At 54.2% G+C, this 19,380-nt stretch overlaps 1 protein-coding gene across 2 annotated transcripts; it reads right to left on the bottom strand.

The window, feature by feature from the left end:
- Positions 1 to 998: 998 nt before the first annotated feature.
- GPR68 (G protein-coupled receptor 68) lies at positions 999 to 18,639 on the bottom strand. Of its 2 annotated transcripts, none has more exons than XM_030319792.1 (2): positions 18,361 to 18,639; positions 999 to 2,302 (listed from the first exon to the last, which is right to left on the bottom strand). In XM_030319792.1, the coding sequence occupies exon 2, from the start codon at positions 2,164 to 2,166 to the stop codon at positions 1,084 to 1,086; it is 1,083 nt and encodes a 360-aa protein (XP_030175652.1). In that variant the 5' UTR covers positions 2,167 to 2,302; positions 18,361 to 18,639; the 3' UTR covers positions 999 to 1,083. The 2 variants fall into 2 exon arrangements, with proteins under 2 accessions (XP_030175652.1, XP_030175653.1); XM_030319793.1 differs by lacking the exon at positions 18,361 to 18,639 and adding an exon at positions 9,997 to 10,359.
- Between the last annotated feature and the right edge of the window lie 741 nt (positions 18,640 to 19,380).

Consider the following 19,380-nt stretch of genomic DNA (forward strand, 5'->3'; position numbering starts at 1 on the left):
GTTTTGTTGTATCTGAGAACTGGGAGAGAATGTCAGGGTCCTCTCTGAGACTGCTAAGACACTCCACAGGGTGTGTGGCAGGGGGCTGAGGTGGGGACTGGGGCGGGGGGGGGAGACAACTCTGCCAGTAGTCATATAACCTGAGCCTCAGTGTCTTGGCACAGAGCTGTCATGGAGACCCTGGCATTTTAACGGTGAACACATGCGTGCTTGCATGCACGCGCACGCGCGCGCGCACACACACACACACACAAACACATAGGGTTCCTGGCATCTGCCTCTGGTGCTTCTGGGCAAATGGAAACAGAAAAATAATTAGAACTCTGTGTGTTGGGAACTCGGTTAGACACACTGGCTTTAGGCCTCTGTCCTGGCCCTGCGCTTCAGGACTGGCTGTTTAAAAGGGCCACAGACATGGCCCCAGGGAGCCCCGGGGAGCCCTGGGATTTGTCTTCCATCAGCTCTGGGGCTTGTAGAATCCACTCACCTTTCCTGTGAAAGTGAGACATGCCCTTCACTGTCCCCCCACCACATGCTCCCAGTGCCCGACCGCCTCCCCACCTGCCTTCTCCCCTCCGGCCTCCAGGAAGGTCATCTCCCTTCCGACCCCTTTGTGGGGTGGGGCTCAAGGGTTAATGATGACAATACAGCTTCGTGTGTCATGTCCTCAGGAAACACCCGTGCATTTGGACAGGTGTCATCGGTGACAACGGCCCTGGAAGGTCCTGGCAGGCGTGAACCCAGATCCCCACCCTCATCTCCCAATCCCCCCCACCCACGCTCTGCACCCTCCCCCCCTCCAGCCTGTCTTTGTGAACTTCCTGGAGGTGACAATTCACTGTCTTCCTCTCCCCGGAAGCCGGCCGCAGACGACTCCCATCAGCTGATGGGGGCTTATCCCCACTGGGCTCAGCAAGCTGGAGCAGACCCCCCGAGACCAGAGAGGCCCCCCCAGCCCCCGCCGGGACCAGAGAGGTCTCACGGCGGCCCAGGCCCCCATCGCTCCCACCTGCGCTTGGCCACGCGGGCGGCAGGCGGCGGGCAAGCTCAGGCCTCACTTGGCCCCACACGGCGGGACCCTGGCTAGGCCAAGCCGCCCGCGGGGTTCCCGCCCGCTCCAGGCGAGTTCGGGGTCTGGAAGGTCGAGTGGAGCCTGGTCAGCAACTCGGGCTCATCGCTCTTCCCCGAGGCGTCGGGGGTGCCCGACGGGTAGGCCTCCCTGGCCCGGCCGGTCCTGGCGCAGGTGAGGAAGGCCAGGCAGGCCCCGCGCAGGCGGCCCAGGTCCCTGTGGGTGGACTCGCTGACGAAGCAGTACAGCACGGGGTCGGCCACGCAGTTGAAGCTGGTGAGGAGCAGGGCGAAGTGGTAGGCGTTGAAGACGGCCCTGGCGAACTGGCAGCTGGCCTCCCAGAGGCTGCGCACCAGCAGCAGGGTGTGGTAGGGCAGGAAGCAGGCCAGGAAGATGACCACCGTGCTGAACACGAGCCGCTGGATCTGGTCCTTGCGGCTCTTCTGGGTGCCGTGGCTGCGGCGCACGGCCCGCAGGATGCCCTGGTAGGAGGCCAGCAGCAGGCACAGCGGGAAGAGGAAGCCCACCAGGAAGCGGTAGTAGTTGATGCCGCGCTGCCACGGCTCCAGCGGGTAGTGCTCGAAGCAGACGCGGTGCCGCTTGTCGTCCTCCACCACCTCCTGGTGCCTGAGGAAGTAGACGCTGGTCAGCAGCTCCTTGGCCCAGATGAGCGCGCTGACGCCCACGGCCGCCTTCAGGGTGCGGAACTGGTGGAAGCGGAAGGGGTGGGCCACGGCCAGGTAGCGGTCGATGGAGATGCAGCACAGGAAGCCCACGCTGATGTAGATGTTCTCGTAGAGGAGGATGCCGCACAGCTGGCAGGACAGGTCTCCGTGCGACCAGTTGTCGTGCTGCAGCACGTACTGCAGCCAGAAGGGGAGCGAGCAGATGTAGAAGAGGTCGGCCACCGTCAGGTTGCACAGGTACACGCCCAGCTCGTTCCGGGCCTTGATCTGCAGGTAGCCGAAGTAGAGGGACAGGCAGTTGGCCGGGAAGCCCACCACCAGCACCGCCACGTAGACCACCGGGGCCAGAGTCTGGTGGATGGTGTGGTCGATGGGACAGCTCAGCGACGAGTTCTCAGTGACGTTCCCCATCTTCGGGCCTCAAGGGGCCTCGCCCCTCATGGGCTCGGGGAAGGGGCCGGGCTCTCTGACGCCATCTTGCTTGCGGGATGTGGCTCAAGCCGGTTCAAAGGCTGGGCCTCCTCGGTGGCGGGGAAGTCCCTGAAAGCTGAAGGCGGGAGAGGCTTAGAATAACAGCAGCTCACATCTCCGTAGCACCTACTGTGTGCCAGGTCCCGTTCTAAGTGCCTCACCCGATCGAGAAGACGGACCGGCCTCAACTCAACTAGACTATCCCAGCGGGTTGTACACCAGGATACTAAAATGTAAAATGTGGTTTGGGCCTCCTTGTCCCCCTTCCGTGGCCTCCCGTCCCTTATTTATTTTCCTGGTCCCTCGGGGCAGCAAGCAAGGCTAGGAGCCCTCGTGAGCACAAACCCTCCAAGGGAAGCTCAAGGTAAAGTTCAGTTCCGACCCACGCACGACAGTGAGGGCTCCAGCCATTCTCTACGACAGCACTATGCATCCGTCACATCTTTCCTGCTCCAAGACATGTACCAGGGCAGTTAACACTGAGGTCACGGCCCCTCCTGGGGGCCTCTCCAGACAGCAGGGCCCAACCCTGTCACGTCCTCTTGTGCTCTGGCAAGAAACAAAGGCCGTGCTTCCCTCAGGCCACTGCCTGGATTCTCGGTGCTCCCCAGCAGGTGCTCCCTCACCTCTTCTCTGGAGAACTGAGGGCCCAGCGCAGGGAACAGCACAAGACGGGAACCAACAGAAATGAACACGAGGCCGGGGTCAGCCGCTTACAGGCCGGGCAAGTCATTTACCCCTTGTCTCAGTTTCCTCATCTAGAAGGTGGGGATAGAAGCACTCACCCTCAGGGGCAGTATCAGGGCCACATCAAACGATGGATGTCAAAATGCACGGCATTGTTTTGCCAGAGGGAAAGAGGCGGAGTCAAAGATAGTATTTGCAAGAAGTTTATCGTGTTGAGAATTTAAGAAAGAAAATGCTATTGCTCTATTTACAGATACATTAGAACAAAATAGAATAAAAATTGTTGTTGTAAGCCTACTTTATAAATTATCTGATATATATATATCTGTGTGTATATATATACACACAGATATATATATATCAGATATATATATATATATATACACAGATATATATATATATATATATATATATATATATATATATATAATGAAAAGCCTGAGCTCCTCTATTGATTAAACACTCCTGGTTCCAGTGAAAAATCTCACTGTGAGTCTAAATCAGGATGTTTCAACTTTTTGCTTGTTTGTTTAACAGTCATCCTCCCCGGGGGCACCTGGGTGGCTCAGTCAGTTGAGTGTCTGACTCTTGATTTCAGCTCAGGTCATGATCCCAGGGTTGTGGGATCAAGCCCTGCATCGGGCTCCGTGCTGAGCGTGGAGTCTGCTTAGGATTCTCTCTCTCCCCCTCTTCCACTCTCACTCTCTCATGCTCTCTCTGTCTCAAAGAGAAAGAAAGAAAGAAAGAAAGAAAGAAAGAAAGAAAGAAAAGAAAAGAAAAAAAGAATTATTCTCCCAAAGACCCTCATTAGACATTTTTCCCCCAACCACCCCCTTTCCATGAAATTTTAATACCCCATATGTATTGCATATCTCTTTGTGTCCTGTAGCCCTTTGGAGGGTGACAAATCATCGTAATAGCTCAGATTTTTTTCACCACCCCCTCCCCCCCGGAGAACATACAGTCTTATATGGTTGCAAATTCTGAATGAGTAACATTCGAATTAAGCTATTTTGAAGTATCAGCAAATCAACCCTGTCCTTTGCATGGTCTCTCAACAATAGTCAATCTGGAACTCAAGGACCCAGAAGGGAAAAGCCTCAGAGTCTGCCCCCAGCCACCTCACCGCCAGCTGACCAGGCCCCCCTCCCACCGCCATCTCCCTCCTGCAGCTCTGTTGTGGCTCCTGCCTGGCCTCTTGCCTCTAAATGGGCAAGAGATGGTTCTGGTCCAAAGCTACCCTCCTCACCTGGAGTCCCTGGGACTCCTTGGGGCTTCCCCCACCCCACCTCGACTCTCCCCTTCATGCTCCTGCCCATTACCCACATGGAAGGCACAGCCATCTTTCTAAATATAACCAGGTCTTCTTCTTCCTTGCTTAAAACCCACTGAGATGGCTTCTTATCACACCTACAGTAAAGCCCAAACTCCTTACGGGACCTACAAGGCCCAGCATGATCTGGCCCCGACTTCCTCAGCCTTGCCCACCACCACCACCCTCTGGCTACAAAGGCCAGCTCTCTGAGCCTCAGGCCCGAGGAAGGAAGCATGGGCAGGAGGACCCAGGTCTGCCTACTCCATGTCCCCCCTCCTGGCCAGCCAGTCCCCACCTGAGACTCACTCTCGAACTCTCAGTCAGTCTCCAGAAGGCAGGACTCCCGTCGGGCTCACCTCCCCACCCTCTCCAGGACACAAGCCCGGAATCTCAGTGATGGTGGCGGAGGGGAGTGCTTCTCGCTGTTTTTAATTGTGGTTAGATATATATAACATAAAATGTACCATGTTAACCATTTTTAAGTGTACATTTTTAAGCGGTGTGAAGTACATTCACACGGTTATGCAACCATCACCACACCACCCGTCTCCAGAACTTTCTCATCTTCCCAAACTGGAAAACTCTGTATCCGTTATACCCTATTCCCATTCCCCTATACCCCATACCCCATTCCCCTCACCCCCCAGCCCCTGGCAAGCTCCATTCTACTCTCTGTCTCTGAATTTGACTATGCTAGGACCTCGTGTGAGGGAAATCATTCGGTGTTTGCCTTTTTGTGTCTGGCTTATGTCACTTAGCAAAATGTCCTCCGGGTTCATTCATGGGGTAGTATATTGCAGAATTTCCTTCTTCCTGAAGGCTGAACAACATTACATTGTGTGTATGTATTGTGTTTTTGTTTTTCCACTCATTTGTCAATGAACATCGGAGTTGTTTCTATCCTACCTACTGGCCGGTGTGAATAACGCTGCAATGAACAGGGATGCCGAGGATCCGCTTGAGTCCCCATTTTCAGTTCTTTGGGTGAACACCTAGAAGTGGAATTCCTGGATCATAGGACAGTTCTATTTTTAATTCTTTTGAGGAACTGCCATTCTGTTTTCCATAGTGGCTGCATCATTTTACATTCCTACCCACAGTGCATGAGGGTGTTTTCTTATTTTTTGCTTTTTGTGGTTTTTTTTGGTTTTGCTTATATGTTTTGATGGTGAGAGGAAGGGGGAAAGGGGGCAGATGAGCCCTGTGACCCCTCAACTCTGCCCACGGCCGGTGAGTCAAACTTTGGTTCCACTCACCCTCCACTTGCCGGCCCTCCTATCCCTGAATCCCAAGCCCACGCACAGTTCAGCTGGCTTACATATGAGGTCAACAGCCGGACACGTCCCTGAACTGTCCCCAAGAGCACTCACCCAGGACAGCCCCTGTCTCTAGATTTACCTCAGGTTCTCCAAAGTCCAGATAAAGTCCACCCGCAGGAAGATAAAATTCATTCATAAGCACAGGCCCCCAGATGCCCCCAAAACAGGGCAAATGAAGCCATCGTGAAGAAAAACACGTCCTGTTGGGTCTTTGGAAGGTCACCAGGCTGAAGCCTATTGTTTATAAGTGGTGGGTGTATATATGTGTGTGTGGCGGGTGAGGGGGGAGCTGGGGCAATGGCTTGTGGCTTCCTCTTTCCTAGGCCAACAATAAGCGAATTCTGGCAACCGAAGTAAAAAATGTTCAAGCGTGCAAGGCAGAGAAGAAACATTTACTATGTTTAGGTTAAAACACCTCCTACGTTCCCTTGTAGCGAAAAGTGGGTTTGGGTGTTCCAGAGCCGTGGTTTTCATATTTAGGTGCATCTGAGTCACCTGGAAGATTTGTTTAAAACAGATTATTGAGGGGCGCCTCAACTGGTTAAGTGTCCGACTCTTGGTTTCGGTTCAGGTTGTGATCTCGCAGTTCATGAGTTCGGGCCCTGTGTCGGGCTCCGTGCTGACAGTGTGGAGCTTGCTTGGGATTCCCTCTCTTCCTCCCTCTCTACCCCTCCCTCGCTCATACTCTCTTCTCTCAAAATAAATACATAAACTTAAAAAAAAAAAACCTTATTGAAATTATTGAGCCTTACCTACCGAATGTCTAATCCAGTGGGTCTGAGGTGGGGCTTGAGAATTTGCAACATGCTCCTATGTGGTGTTGGTATGCCAGCCCGCTGACCACACTGTGAGTAGCAAGGCACTCAAAGCTCTAGAAAGTCTGGGATCTGAGTCCTGATAAGGGGCAGGATAAGTATCCTGATAACTCGAGTTCCCAAGCTGGGAGGCAGAGGTAGCTGTAAGGGGAACTTAACGACCCAACAGAACCCTTATGGGCAGAACCAGGATGCAGCCTTTGGGAGGTCAACAGCCTGATTCGCTCTCTCAAGAAATAGGGACTGGATCTGTCAGGGTTCTTACACCTCATATTTGCAAAATCTTCTGCAGTTTACAGAGCATTTCACCTCTGCCCTCTCACCCATCTTCACTACAGCCCTGTTATTTTCCCCATTTTAGGCAAGAGGACACTGAGGGATGGAGTGGCTTGTCCAAGAGTCCAGTTCCTCTGTGTTCCTCCCACCCTCAGGGAGCCTCCAGTCTCATAAGACAGAACAGCACGCACAAATGACTACCGCTCGAGGCAGCGCACAGTGGTACTGTGAGCCCCCCTCATACTCATGTTTAATTTGGTTTGTTCTTTTCACTCCACACACGGCCTCTGTGGGACAGCCTCCCTCTGTGGTTTCAACCCCATCTGCACTCTGACGACTCCAGGCCTCCCACCAGGCGGACAGTGGACGTAACCAGCTTCCCGCTGTCTCACAGGACGTGCTCCATGATGAGGCCCAGCCCCCTTCCATCATTTTCTGCACTAATGGCCTCTTGGAAGGGGCATCTCTACCTGTGCAGATGAATGGCCTTTGGCTTCTTCCCTTATCTTCATCCAAAGCATCCAATTAATTACCCAGTTCTACCATTTTCAACTCCTAAATATTTCCCACATCAATCTCTTCCTCTTCATTTCCTACACCAATGCCCTAGATTGACTTGGTCAAGACTTCACCCCCAGCATCGGTACAACGGCCTCCTGTTGGATTTCCTAGCTCCATCTGACCGCCCTTAAAGCCATCCTCTAAACCATCCATGCAACCATGCTTTCGTGCATCCATCCATCTGTCCATCCATTCACTTATTCATTCATACAACAGACACTTATTGAGTATCTATTGTATGGAAGGCACTGCCCTAGACACTGTCACTTAGTGAAACTCAAGTTGCTTTTACTCATGAGACAGCGGAGAAGACGGGTGAGACCAGCTCCTAAGGAGAGCACAGGACTTTAAGGGAGCTCATGGGAGGTAACCTGACCCAGCCAGAGAAGCCTTCCTGAGTGGCAAGTCAGACTAAGACAGAAGAAGGGGGAAGGGCTACCCAAGCAGAGGGGAGTTTTTGCCTGTGGAAACAATGTGTGCAACAGGCCAAATGTGAGAGAGACAACGGGCATGTTTGGGGAACTGAGAGTAGCTTGGCATGACTGGGTCTAGGTATGAGGAAGCATGGCCAGAGAGGAGACAAGAAGGAGCTGCAGAAACTGACAACTAATTAGAAGGCAGGTGGGGGGCAGGGACCCCAGTCAGGGACAAATCTGAGATTTTCCTTAGTGCTTGGTCCTTATAAACTCTCAAAAATTATTTGTTAGGTGGGTGGATAGGTGAATGGGTGGATAGATGGGTAGGTGGATGAGTAAATGAATGTATGAGGAGGTAGATGGATAAATGAATGAGGGAATGGGTAGACAGATGGATGAATGGGTGGGCGGATGGGTGGATGGATATGTAAACAGCTAGATGGTGGCGGGTGGCACCTGGGTGGCTCAGTCGGTTGAGCGTCCGACTTCAGCTCAGGTTGTAATCTCACAGTTCGTGGGTTTGAGCGCCACATCAGGCTCTGTGCTGACAGCTCAGAGGCTGGAGCCTGCTTCTGATTCTGTGTCTCTCTCTGTCTCTCTCCCTGTCCCCTGCTCACTCTCTCTCTCAAATAAACATTAAAAATTAAAAAAAGTATAGCTAGATGGGTGAGGGGTAGACAGATGGATGGGTTAATGGGGAGAGAGATGGATAGATGGGTGAGTGGATAGGTAGATGGGTTTGAGGTTGGGTGCTGGGACAGTGGGGTATCATTAATAGAAATAGAAAAGTAAGGAGGAAGGATTACTGGGGTTTCTTCTTCAGAAGCCTGGCATCTGCTCAAGCCTCCAGAGCTGGTCAGAGGGTCCAGCTTTTGCACTCAGGTCTTATCACAGCCAACCTTCCCTTCTACCAGTTCCTGAGGACAGGTACCCCCAGATAGAAACTCCACCTTGCCAGGAGGGTCCCTTCTCTACCTGCTGTCCATAAGAAACTTCCTCCTCAAAAATCAAGGGACACAGTGGATGCAAAAGTGTTCCGTGAATGGGAAAACCTAGATGGAATAGAAGAACCAAGCCACAACGGCCGAGAGGGCTCGACGTGCCAGGCACATTTCTGCACCTTCGCTCCCTTTCAATACCACTCTCATCAGTGCTCATTTGACAGGTGAAAAAACTGAGGCTCAGAGCGATGAACCAACCCGCTTAGGATTCCACAGTTACGATGTGGTAGGCTAGGTTTGGAGCTCAGACCGGCCCAAACTCTGTGAACATGAATTCTGTGTCATGTCCCCTTTCTGTCTATCACGGTGATCCGTGAGCAACCACCCTCCACCCCCAGGCTTCGCCAAGCTCCGGTCCTCAGATGCCACCAGGAGGGCCACCGGGCTTAGTTCCGGGCCTGCTCCCCTGCACCCGGCGGATGTCTACCGGGTCACCCATGTCCTCAGCACCCAAAGTGCGCCCAGTCCGTGGTGGCCCGAGGGGCGGGGGGGAGGGGCGGAGAATGAACACAAGGAGTCTCTGCATCTACCTCAAACGCTTCATCACCCAGCTAAGAAATCCACGGACTATCCACGACACAACGAACCCCTGAAAGCAAATCTTTCTACAAATGCTCGTCGGCACGGAGAAAGGTCTTCCAGGACCTTAACGACCAAGAAAAATTAGCCCTGAAAGGAAGGAAGCGCCTTTTGACGCAAGCTGAGAGCCTCCTGCACATCCCCAGCCAGAAGGCGGAGGTGCCTGATGCTGGCCTGGAGCCGGTGCATAAACAGTGATCTAATCTGTCGCCGTTTCTTCCGCGTGCTGCACACAGGCACGCACACAGACGGCTACTCACGGAGCCCCGAGCCCACGGAGCAGGGAGTTTCCTGCGCACCCAGCTTCCCTTCCCTTTAGCTGGTCAAACTTCTACCTGCTTTCAGAGGCTGACATTTCCCTCTGGGACGGGAGTAGAAATCAGGCTGCAGGCTTCCTGAGTCCCATCTTGCTCCCAAACAGCCTCACTCGGGCAACAACAACAAGGAGAAAATCTCATTTCTCAAGCCCTTGTCCCTGTTGGGAAGTTCAGTCCCATCTGGGCTCAGGCAGTCGCTCTGGGGCAGGCGGGGCTCGCACTGCTATCCCATTTCACAGAACCTGAAGCCCAGAGAGCCTAAGCCAGCGGCTCAAGTTCACACAGTAAGTCGGGCGGATCTGAATCCAGAACCCAGAACCCAGGCATCACGGCACTGATTTGCTGCCTTTTAAGCTCTTCTGACCACAAAGCGTAGCAAGGATACATTTGACATTGTAACCAAGCACACAGACATCACACACACACACACACACACACACATGCGTGCATACAGAGAATAAAACTTCCCCAAAGCAATACTTACCCCACTACTTGCGACGCACTCTGATCAATTCTACGCTAAATTGATTTCCTGACCCACTAATGAGTCACGATCCTCAGTTTGGAAACGACTGGGCTGATCCCCCGCCTTCTCAGCCTCCAGACCCCGGGAAGGCGATGGTCTCTGACGCCAGGTGGAGAACAGGCAGGGAGCGGCAGCAAAGGGGGAATCTGGCTCTTCTCTGACTGTCTACTCGGCTGAGCTCTGCCCTCAAACCTCAAACAGCCGGGCTTCCTCTGGCTCTGGAGAGTCCCGGGGGAGGAGACGGGACCCACCTTGCCGGGCCTGGTGGATGGCCCCCAGCAGGCCACTCTGCAGCCAGGACCCGCGCTTCCCCTCCGGAGATTTCCCACAGACCACACCTCCCAGCTCGGTCTAGAAAATCCCAGCTGGAAGCTGCCCGTTCCCGAGCTGAGGCAGAATCATGTGAACTCCGATCCGGTATCAGGCTGGGTGGTTGCCGAGGAACACTTGCCAGCCAAGGATGAGAGCAGGGGGGGACTGCTCCCTCCATCATCCGCATCCTCCAAATGCTTCCAGACCCCAGGGGGGCAGGGAGAGACCTTGCCAGGAATGTGAAAGCCTGAGTTAGGGGCAAGAGTCCTGGGGAGTGGGGTGGGGGTGGGGGGTGCAGGAGGAGCTAACCACACTAATTCTACCCATCAAACCACCTTGAGAACCTACAAGATACCAGGAGAGGAGCTACAGGGTGTCGAACCCCTGCCCCAGGAGTCCTTGCTTGAGCCGTTCAGACAAGCCAATGCTAGAATATGCTGCGGACACCGGCAAGAACGATGGGACGGCCGGCAAGGACAGGGGAAGGGGACTGTTTCCGCCCCCAGCCCCGGGCTGTCACCCTTCAGCGGCAAACAACCAACATCTGGGTCGGTGGGTGGCAACTCACCTAAGAACATACCCGGGGGACTTATAAAAATTAATACTAATGCCCACGCCCCGCCTCAGATGAATTAAATCACCCTTTCTGGCGGTGAGATGCCAGCACCAATGTTTTTCAAAGATCTCAGGACAATTCCAGTGGGCGGCCAGGTGGAGAAGCACTGATGTGGTGGTGGAGGCAAGCTGGATCCTGTTCTGCAGACTGATAGAGCCAGGGCAACGGGGAAGGTTCCGGGCTATGAAGAAGGCAAGCATCGATGTTTTAAAATAGCACGGCCCCGAGCAGAGAGCAAGCACAGGGCTCTGGTTTCACGGGGTCTTCTGTCTCTCAGGAGCATTTACTAAGCTTGCTCAGCACAGCGGGATTGGAAGAGCCCCCTGGAGGTTACGCAGCCCAGCCCCCTCATCTTACAGATGGGGACGCTCGGACACAGAAGGGCAAAGGCTCTAAACCGGGGCCTTACAGCTAAATGACAGAGCCGTGATTTTCTCAGAATGCGCTGGCGACTTCAGACGTCATGCTGTCTTGGCATAGCCTCCTCCCTTTGAAGAACTCTCCTTGGAAGCTGCATCATGGGACACGTTGCTGGGGCCACAAAGCCAACGTCTGCCACGCATGGGGGTCATTGAGAAAGTGCGTTCTCCCTGCCCCGTTGGGTGATCTGTGGGACTCGTCCTCTCCAGAGGGTGAATCGCTGTAGTCTTTTGGGGGGACTGTTTTGGTAGAGGTCTCAGGAAAAACAAATCCCCCTGGGTTGGGCCCGGGCCCTCCGAGTAAATGCTTCTCGACACAGATGTTCTTCCGGAACCGCGGAAGAGTGGCTGGCGTTTCCTGATGTCACAGGAAGGAATGCGTGGGTGAGGAGGGCAGGGGTGACTTAGTGGTGAATGCCTGACCACCCGGTGGACACACAGGCCAGAGAGAATGTCTCTGGCTCCTTCTGCAGGGGGGCCCGGCCTAATAGGACACGCACACGCAGGGGGCGGGTGGCGCTTTAGTTTTACTCAAGTCAGCTGAGCCCACATCCTCGGAGACACCCACTCAGTAAGAGAAAAAGGAGCCCGTGCTGTGTTCTCCTTTGCTGCCAGGATTTTGTCTTGAACCTAAAACAGGAAAGAAGGCCTAGAAAGCGTGATAACACAAAGCATCAAGCAGGGGCCTGAGGGGCCCTAGGGACCCCATAACCTGGAGTCGCCCAAACCTCTCTAAATAAACCTGTAACTAAGTACAAAGTAATGAGTTTGTAATAAAAACACAGCCTCAAGAGAAGCCCCCGGACTGCCTCCTTGCATTCAGACTTCTGTCCTTAAGCCCAAAGTGATAGTATCTTAGAGCTGCAGCTGAGCAGAACGGGGAGTTTAGTGAAGGGCCAGAATGCCTGAGCTCTGTGGGGTACGGTGACCTCATAGGGGCTGCTAGGGGCCACCTCAGTGTCTCCTTCCATCCTGGAAAGCCACAGGACATCAACTGGACCAGGCCTGCCACCTGAATTCACTGTCTCCATCTCTCAGCCCTCAGTGACAGCAGACAGGAAGCCCTGTAGGCCCCCAGCAGAATGGTAGTCCCAGAAGGTTGGACTGAGCCCTGGGAAGACCTGTGTGCCCCCAGCATAAACATCTCCTCCAACAACCTTGGCTCTGAGGGGCTGGTGGACTTTTCTGAGCCACTCTGGAGGCTACTTTGAGGGCAACAGGACCATAGGCAAGAAGGCTCTCGGGCACCCCTGGCTCTTAGAATCCAGACAGTCTGAGACTCATCATAGGGAGGACTTCAGAGTCTTCCCTGAGCTGGTGGCACCCTGCAAGCCGTCCAGCGCATGGCAGCAATGCCATGGGCACGGGATGAAGGTTAAGAGCAGAGGCTCTGGACCAGACTGTGCAGGTTAGATCCCCGGGCTGCCACTGTCTGGCTATGTGACCTTGAGAAATCGCATACCCTGTGACCACTGGCCTTCTGTGAGAACCAAAGGAGATGAGGTTCAGCCTGGCACTCAGTAGGTCCTCCATGTTAGTGAGGATCCAGGGGTGATGAGGATGGTGGTGATGGAAGTGACAGGCTAGAAGGTCCTGCCCCATGGTCTTCTTTCCCCTAGAAAGGGTGAAGGGTGGGCAGGCCAACTTGGTGAGGTATTTTTTTATGGTGCACTACCTTATCCCCACGGCTACTCTCCTGATTTGGGGCTGGTTGGGGTAACGACCTCGGAGGCTCCCCAGGGGCTCTGACAAGTACCAGTGTCTTATCATGAGCCATCGGCTGTTTGACACCAGGGACCTTTGCTGACTTGTGTCTTGAAGGCCAGCCTTGGCCTTCCCCAGGCCTTCTACATCAGCGGCACAGGCTGTAAGCACAGGCTTACATCAGAGGAGCTAACGCATGGTGCGATATTGTTGCAGGTTCAAAGGTGGCCAGGTGTGAAGTAAGGATGGCTCCAAGGACCAAGAAAAAGAACCAGCAGAGAACCTTCCAGAGCCCCTGGCACCACGGCCCTGGTGGGGTCAGGGAAGAAGTGGAGGCAACATAGGGCCAAAGAGCATAGTCATTGCCATTGTGGAAGCATGTGCTTAGTACCTGGGATGAGCACTTCTCAGATGCTTCCTGTTTTAATGCTGGCACCAACCTTGTGAGCCAGGGTTATCCCTGTCTCGGTCCACGGAGACCCAGCATGCCAGCAACTCGCCCCGAGTCGCATAGCTGGGAAAGAGTAGAGCTGTTTGGCACCAATGACTCTTGACCACTGTATGAATTTCCTGTTGCTGCCGGAACAAAGTACCACCCACTTAGTGGCTTAAGACAACACAAATCTCTTGTCTTAGAGTCTAGTGGTCAGAAGTCTGACATTGGTTTCACTGGTATTGGCAGGCCTGCATTCCTTCCGGAAGGTCTAGGGGAAATCCATTTCTCTGCCTTTTCCAGCTTCTAGAGGCTTCCAGCATTCCTTGGCTTTTGTTTTCCAAGCCAGCAGTGGCGGGTTGAGTTCGTGTCGCGCTGCGTCACTGCGGCCTCTGCTCCCAGCCTCACATCTTCTTCTCTGACTCTGACCCTGCTGCTCCCCTCCTCCATTTTTAAAGACCCTTGCGATCATCCTGGGCCCACCTGGATAATCCAGGACAGTCTCTTTATTTAAAGGTCAGCCCATTAGCAACCTTGATTCTACCTGCTATCTTAATTAATCTCCCTTTGCTGTGTAAGGTAACATACTCACTGTCTCCAGGGACTATGAACTGGACATCATTTGAGGGTCATTATCTCTGCTGACCACACCACCACATCGCACTTATCTAAAACCCTATAGAGCAGTGCTTCTGGAATGTCGGCGTGAATGATGGAGCCATCTGTGAGACGTGGAGCCATCTGTGGTGAGTTGGGATAGAGCCTCTGGGTGCGGATGGGCTTTGAGCTGGTGCCCTGAGAGCACGGGGGGGGGGGGGGGGGGGGGGGGTGGGCAGAGGTGGCCGAAGTGTGAAGGAAGGGAGAAGGCCCATCACCCTCGCTCTGAGTCCCAACACAGGGCCCACCCACTTCCTGGCCTCTGCTCCCTAGTCTTTCAAGCCCAATCCCGTTTCCCCGGGGAGCTCCAGCAAACCTGCATCAGTATTCCCAGGCCCGGCCCTGGGTCACTGACTGAGAATCACTGAGGTATGAGGTCCAAGAGGCGGCACTTTGAGCAATACCTCTGGGTTTTTCTGACACACGCCAAAGTCCGAGAACCACGGCTTTCAGGCCCAGCTTAATGTGCTGCACACATCCCTCCTTGGGTTCTTTTCATCCTTCCTTGGCCAGCTTGAGGACTGTGACTGCCAGGGAGCTGGGACCGGGGCTCTCCATACAGAAAGAAGGTGGCCAATGAGTTCCAAATGACAAACAGGCACCGGACGAGGGGACACCGGGCGGGTGCTTACATACTCAGAGTTACCGCTACGTGCGAGGCTCTGTGTATCCCACAACATGCCTTGCTGATGCCTTGCAGCAACCCTGGAAGGTAAATATTATCATCCCGGCTTTACCACCGAACACACCAAGAGTCACAGGGCTGGCAGAGCCGGGATTCAAGTCAAGTCTAAATCCACTGTATTTTTGGGCCCCTGGGGGGCTCAGTCGGTTAAGCATCTGACTTCATCTCAGGTCACCATCTCACGGTTCATGAGTTCAAGTGCTGCACTGGGTGAACTCAACCCCCGCTTCAGGTGAACACATGCCCAGCTTCGAGCAAGCCCGGCTTCTCTCTCTCTCTCTCTCTCTCTCTCTCTGCCCCTCACTCACTTGCGCCCTCTCTCTCTCTCTCTCACACACACACACACACACACACACAAAAAGAAAGAAAAAGATTCATTCCCTCTCTTTCTGCCCCTCTCCCCCATTTGCACTCTTTTTCCAAAATTAAAAAAAAAAACCCAAATAAATAAAATATTTAAAAAATAAATTCATTGTATTCTAAGTAACTATCAATGCAGTGCATGGGAATCTGTATGATTATGTGCTAATGCCCACCTCCACCTCCAGACAGTAAGCCCGTGCGGAAGGAGGAGCCGGGTCTGTACTGTTCTCTCTTAGGGAGAGGTGGTTTGGCCCAAAATAAACGCACAACAGAAATGTGTTGAATGCTTGAATGAATAAATGAATCTAAAATCTGTTTCTTTCTGCAGCCCAGTGTGGCTGAAATTGAAGTCAGGAGCTAAGAGACTGGGGCAGGCCACAGGAAGAGGGTTGGTTTTGACTCTGAAGACACCGGTGGGTGGCCACGTGTGAGAATGCATTACGGCGGAAACCTACTGCCGAAAGAGAGCCGTTGGTCTCTCTTTGGAGAGTCTGTGGTCTTTCTGAGAAGGTCTCAGCCATCTGGGACATCCTTCCTGCTTGGAGCCAAAGCACAAAACCACAGACCTGAAGGTTGCCATGGCGACTCCTAGGGCCTGCTGCCCTCTCTGGCCTCCTGCCTCCCCACCCCCCCGGGGCTCCAACCCATCAGTTAATAACCTAATAATGTAGGACAACAGTCACTCCCCAAGCACCCAAGCAGCAACCCTCGTGAAAAACAAACAGATTTCTCCAGGGAACTGAGCGCTACATAGATGTTCATTATACTCAGCCTGGGCCACCTGCTAGAATCTACTTTTCTGAATCCAAATTATCCCCTGCCTGGCTTCTCCCTCTGGTTTTAAAGACAAGGGGCTAGCAGAGAGGTTCCCGGGAAACAGATCCTAGAGAAGCCACTGTATAGGAGGCCTGCTCCCTCATTCAGGAACCAGGCCCCAAGAAAGTGACCGTGACCGAAACAGGCTCTGTGATAAGGCCCTCGTTATGGATATCTGGATCTCTGCTGGTCTTCTCCTTTGCAAGGATGAATTAATTTGTCACCATGGCACCCAGAAAAAATTTAAAAAAGACTTTCAAGTTGTGCTACAGTCAAGATAGTTGGAAATCGTTTGATGCTTTTTTCATTGAGAGATGGAGTCTAGGTCCCCTCCCCCTTGAATGGTGGTGGTCTCTGTGACTACATGGTCAGTAGAATAAAGTGGAAACACACTGTGCTGGTTTCTGAGTCCACGGCTGAAGAGACTATAAACCCCCATTTCCTATCACTTGGGAGAGTTGCTCTTGAAACCTGGGCGCCATGTCATGGGGAGGCCCAAGCAGCCTCTTGGAGTGGCCCCGTTGAGAGGAACCAAGACCCTAGCCCCAGTCCCAGCTGGCAGCCAGGATCACGCAAGTGTGCGATCTCAGAAGATTCTCTGGCGCCAGCTCGGCCCCGTATCAGCTGAGGCGATAAGGAGCAGAGATAAGCCACGCCCACCAAACCCTGCCCAAATCACAGCTTCCTGAGCAAAACAGCTGAGTACTGTTATTTTAAGCCATTATCTTTAAACTGGTGTGTTAGGCAGCAGTAAAAACTGGAACACAAGTATTCTTTTTCTCCAAAATCAGGTGAGGGCTTATCATGTGCTGGTTTCACTCATGTGGTTATTTTAACCTTTATAACAACTTTGTGAGGTGGATATAATAATCTCCATTTTTCCCACGAGATACTAAAGCTCAGAGAGGTAAGGTATCTTGTTTGAGACCGGCCAGCTAGGAAAGATAAAACCCGGTTTCTACTGTTTCCCTGAGTCTTCTCTCCCTACGGTGTGTGTGCTGTACCCAGAAGGGTGCAACCTGACGGTAATAACAAGACTCCTAGCTAACACTCAGGGGCTCTGCAAGGCTTTCAAGGCGAGATCTTCTCCAGTATGATCTCGTAACACCCTAGAGAGCAGGCTCGACTATCATGCCCATTTCGTAGAAAATCACACGGAGGCTTAAAAAGAGGGTAGCTGATTTGCTAAGGTGATCGCTCTCCTAAGAGTAAGAGCTGAGATTTGCACTCCCGTCATCTCGCTCTGGAACTGAGCTCTCATTACAGCATCCACACTGTTCCAGCCCGGCATCCCCTGTTAAGCTTAGGAATCCTTTTTCCACCATCCTCTCTTTGGAAGCTTACCTGCGGGGAGAACAACACAATCTCACCATCTCAGATCTGTAACATTCTCACATCTCTTTTGTCCTCACTAAGTAGTTATTTCCATTTCACAGAGGCCCAGCCACAGGAAGTGACCTGCCTCTGGCTCCAAATCAGTGCTCCCTCCTCTTTTTCTCCTCTTGAATCCCAAAGTGTCTTCCTGTGCCTTTTGGCCAACGCGTCACTGTTCTCCAGCTTGAGGAGTACCCGGGCCCACGGATTGCCAGGCAGGTGGCCTTGCCAACCTCATCCGGGCGCTCCTTCGGCCAATCGCAGACAAGCTTTCCCTGTGCCGGACACCTGCCCTTCACGTAAAAGACACCGCGCAGGTCTGGGGGAAGGAAGGGAAAGCCTGGCCCACGCTGAATCTTGGGTCCCCTGTGCTGCCGAGCTCTGGGAAAAGAAGGGTTAGCTGTGTGTGTGTGTGTGTGTGTGTGTGTGTGTGTTAATTACCAGGTGGCCACAGAGCCAGCCGAGGGGGTGGCTGCTAACCCAGGCAGCTACCGCGGGAGGAGACACTCTACCGCGGAGGGGGGCCCTGACGCGCCGGCGGCGCTCGGGGGCAGACACCAGGCCAGGCGGGGCCTGGCCGCAGCCGCGTCTGCCCGTACTGCTCGCCCAGGGCGCGCCCGCACTTGGCCGCCTCCACCCCGCCGGGCGCGCGCACACCCGGCCGCTCACGCACGTGCCCGCCCCGCGCACCGCCCCTCCGCCCCCCCATCCCCCGCGCACACGAGGTCGCTCGCACGCTTGGTAGCTGCGCTCCGCGCACGCACAGGTGGCCCCACCGGCCCGAAGCGTCATCGCGCGCTCGTGGGGCCGCTTCGGCGAAGGCGGGGAACTGGCTGCCAGTGTCCAGGACGCGGCCGCTGTCCGCAAGCAGTTTGCGGGCGCGCCAGGGACCCCACGACCTTGGCGAGAGGAAGAGGCCCAGCTGGGGGGGTGGGGGACCTACCTGCGCGGTGAAGGGCCCGCGTGTGGGTCGCAGTTGTCGGCGCCCCCTCCTAGGGCCGATGCCCAGCAAGCAGGGTGGGCACTGCTGGCAGGGGTGGTCTGGGAACACCGGCGGGTCCACTTCCTGGCTGGGCCCTCCTCCTCCTCTTCGTTGTGCCCTGATTTCCTCTATCCTCTCCCCCTTTCCCGCGCCTGCCGGTCGGGCACACCCAGCCCTGCCGGGTCCTTACCCAGCCTTTCTGACCGCAGGCCACAGGCTAGGCGCCTGCCAGGAGGAACCGCAGTGGCTCAGACCTGTCCTAGAGGCACAGCACTCCCCACCCACTACAACCGTGTCCCCGGAACAGGCTCTGGGTGGCCAGGGTGGGCCAGACTGGTCTTGGCTGCAGAAGGACAAGGTTCCTTCTCCAGCCACATCCCTGGGGAAGCTGAGAGAAGAGTCCATGAAGCGACCTTCCTGTACTTTGCGGGTCCTTATCCTCAGCGCCAGCACATCGGTAGCCGCTCAGTAAATGCGGTACCGCGTTGCCGCCCTGAGCCTCTCGGCACCTCCCCTGGCACCTCCCCTGACCTCAGCCGGGCGCCCCCCCTCCAGGAGTCTGCACTTAGGTTTGCTGCTTCCTGGATTCCTGTGCTGGTGCTTCCCAGGGCCTGAGTGTGCCTGGGTCACAACACAGACCTCCTGCTGTGGAGGTCAAAGAGGGAAGTCGAGGAGGCTGTCGGTCTCCCCCTCTGCCCCTCCGGCTCACGGATAACGGCAAAAACAGCAGCCAGGGTTTGTGGTATTGTGCCAAGGGCTTAGATGATCCTATTAGGTACATACCATTATCACCCCATTTTACACATGGGGGAATAAGGGACAGAAAGGTCAAGTAATGAGCCCAAGGTCACGCAGGTAATAAATGGAGGCAGTGGGTTTCAAACTCAGGCAGGTGAGCCCAGAGCCAGCAGTCTGTGCCAAGCCAGCCTTAGCTGTTCCCTCAGCACCTCTGCTCGTTCACATCAACTCCTGTGTCCCCCT

Source organism: Lynx canadensis, chromosome B3 (assembly GCF_007474595.2).
Source record: "Lynx canadensis isolate LIC74 chromosome B3, mLynCan4.pri.v2, whole genome shotgun sequence".
NCBI classification, from domain to species: Eukaryota; Metazoa; Chordata; class Mammalia; order Carnivora; family Felidae; genus Lynx; species Lynx canadensis.

Bases quoted from the DNA above. Each gene is read 5' to 3' on its own strand.
- GPR68 (XM_030319792.1), bottom strand. From the start codon at position 2,166: ATGGGGAACGTCACTGAGAACTCGTCGCTGAGCTGTCCCATCGACCAC.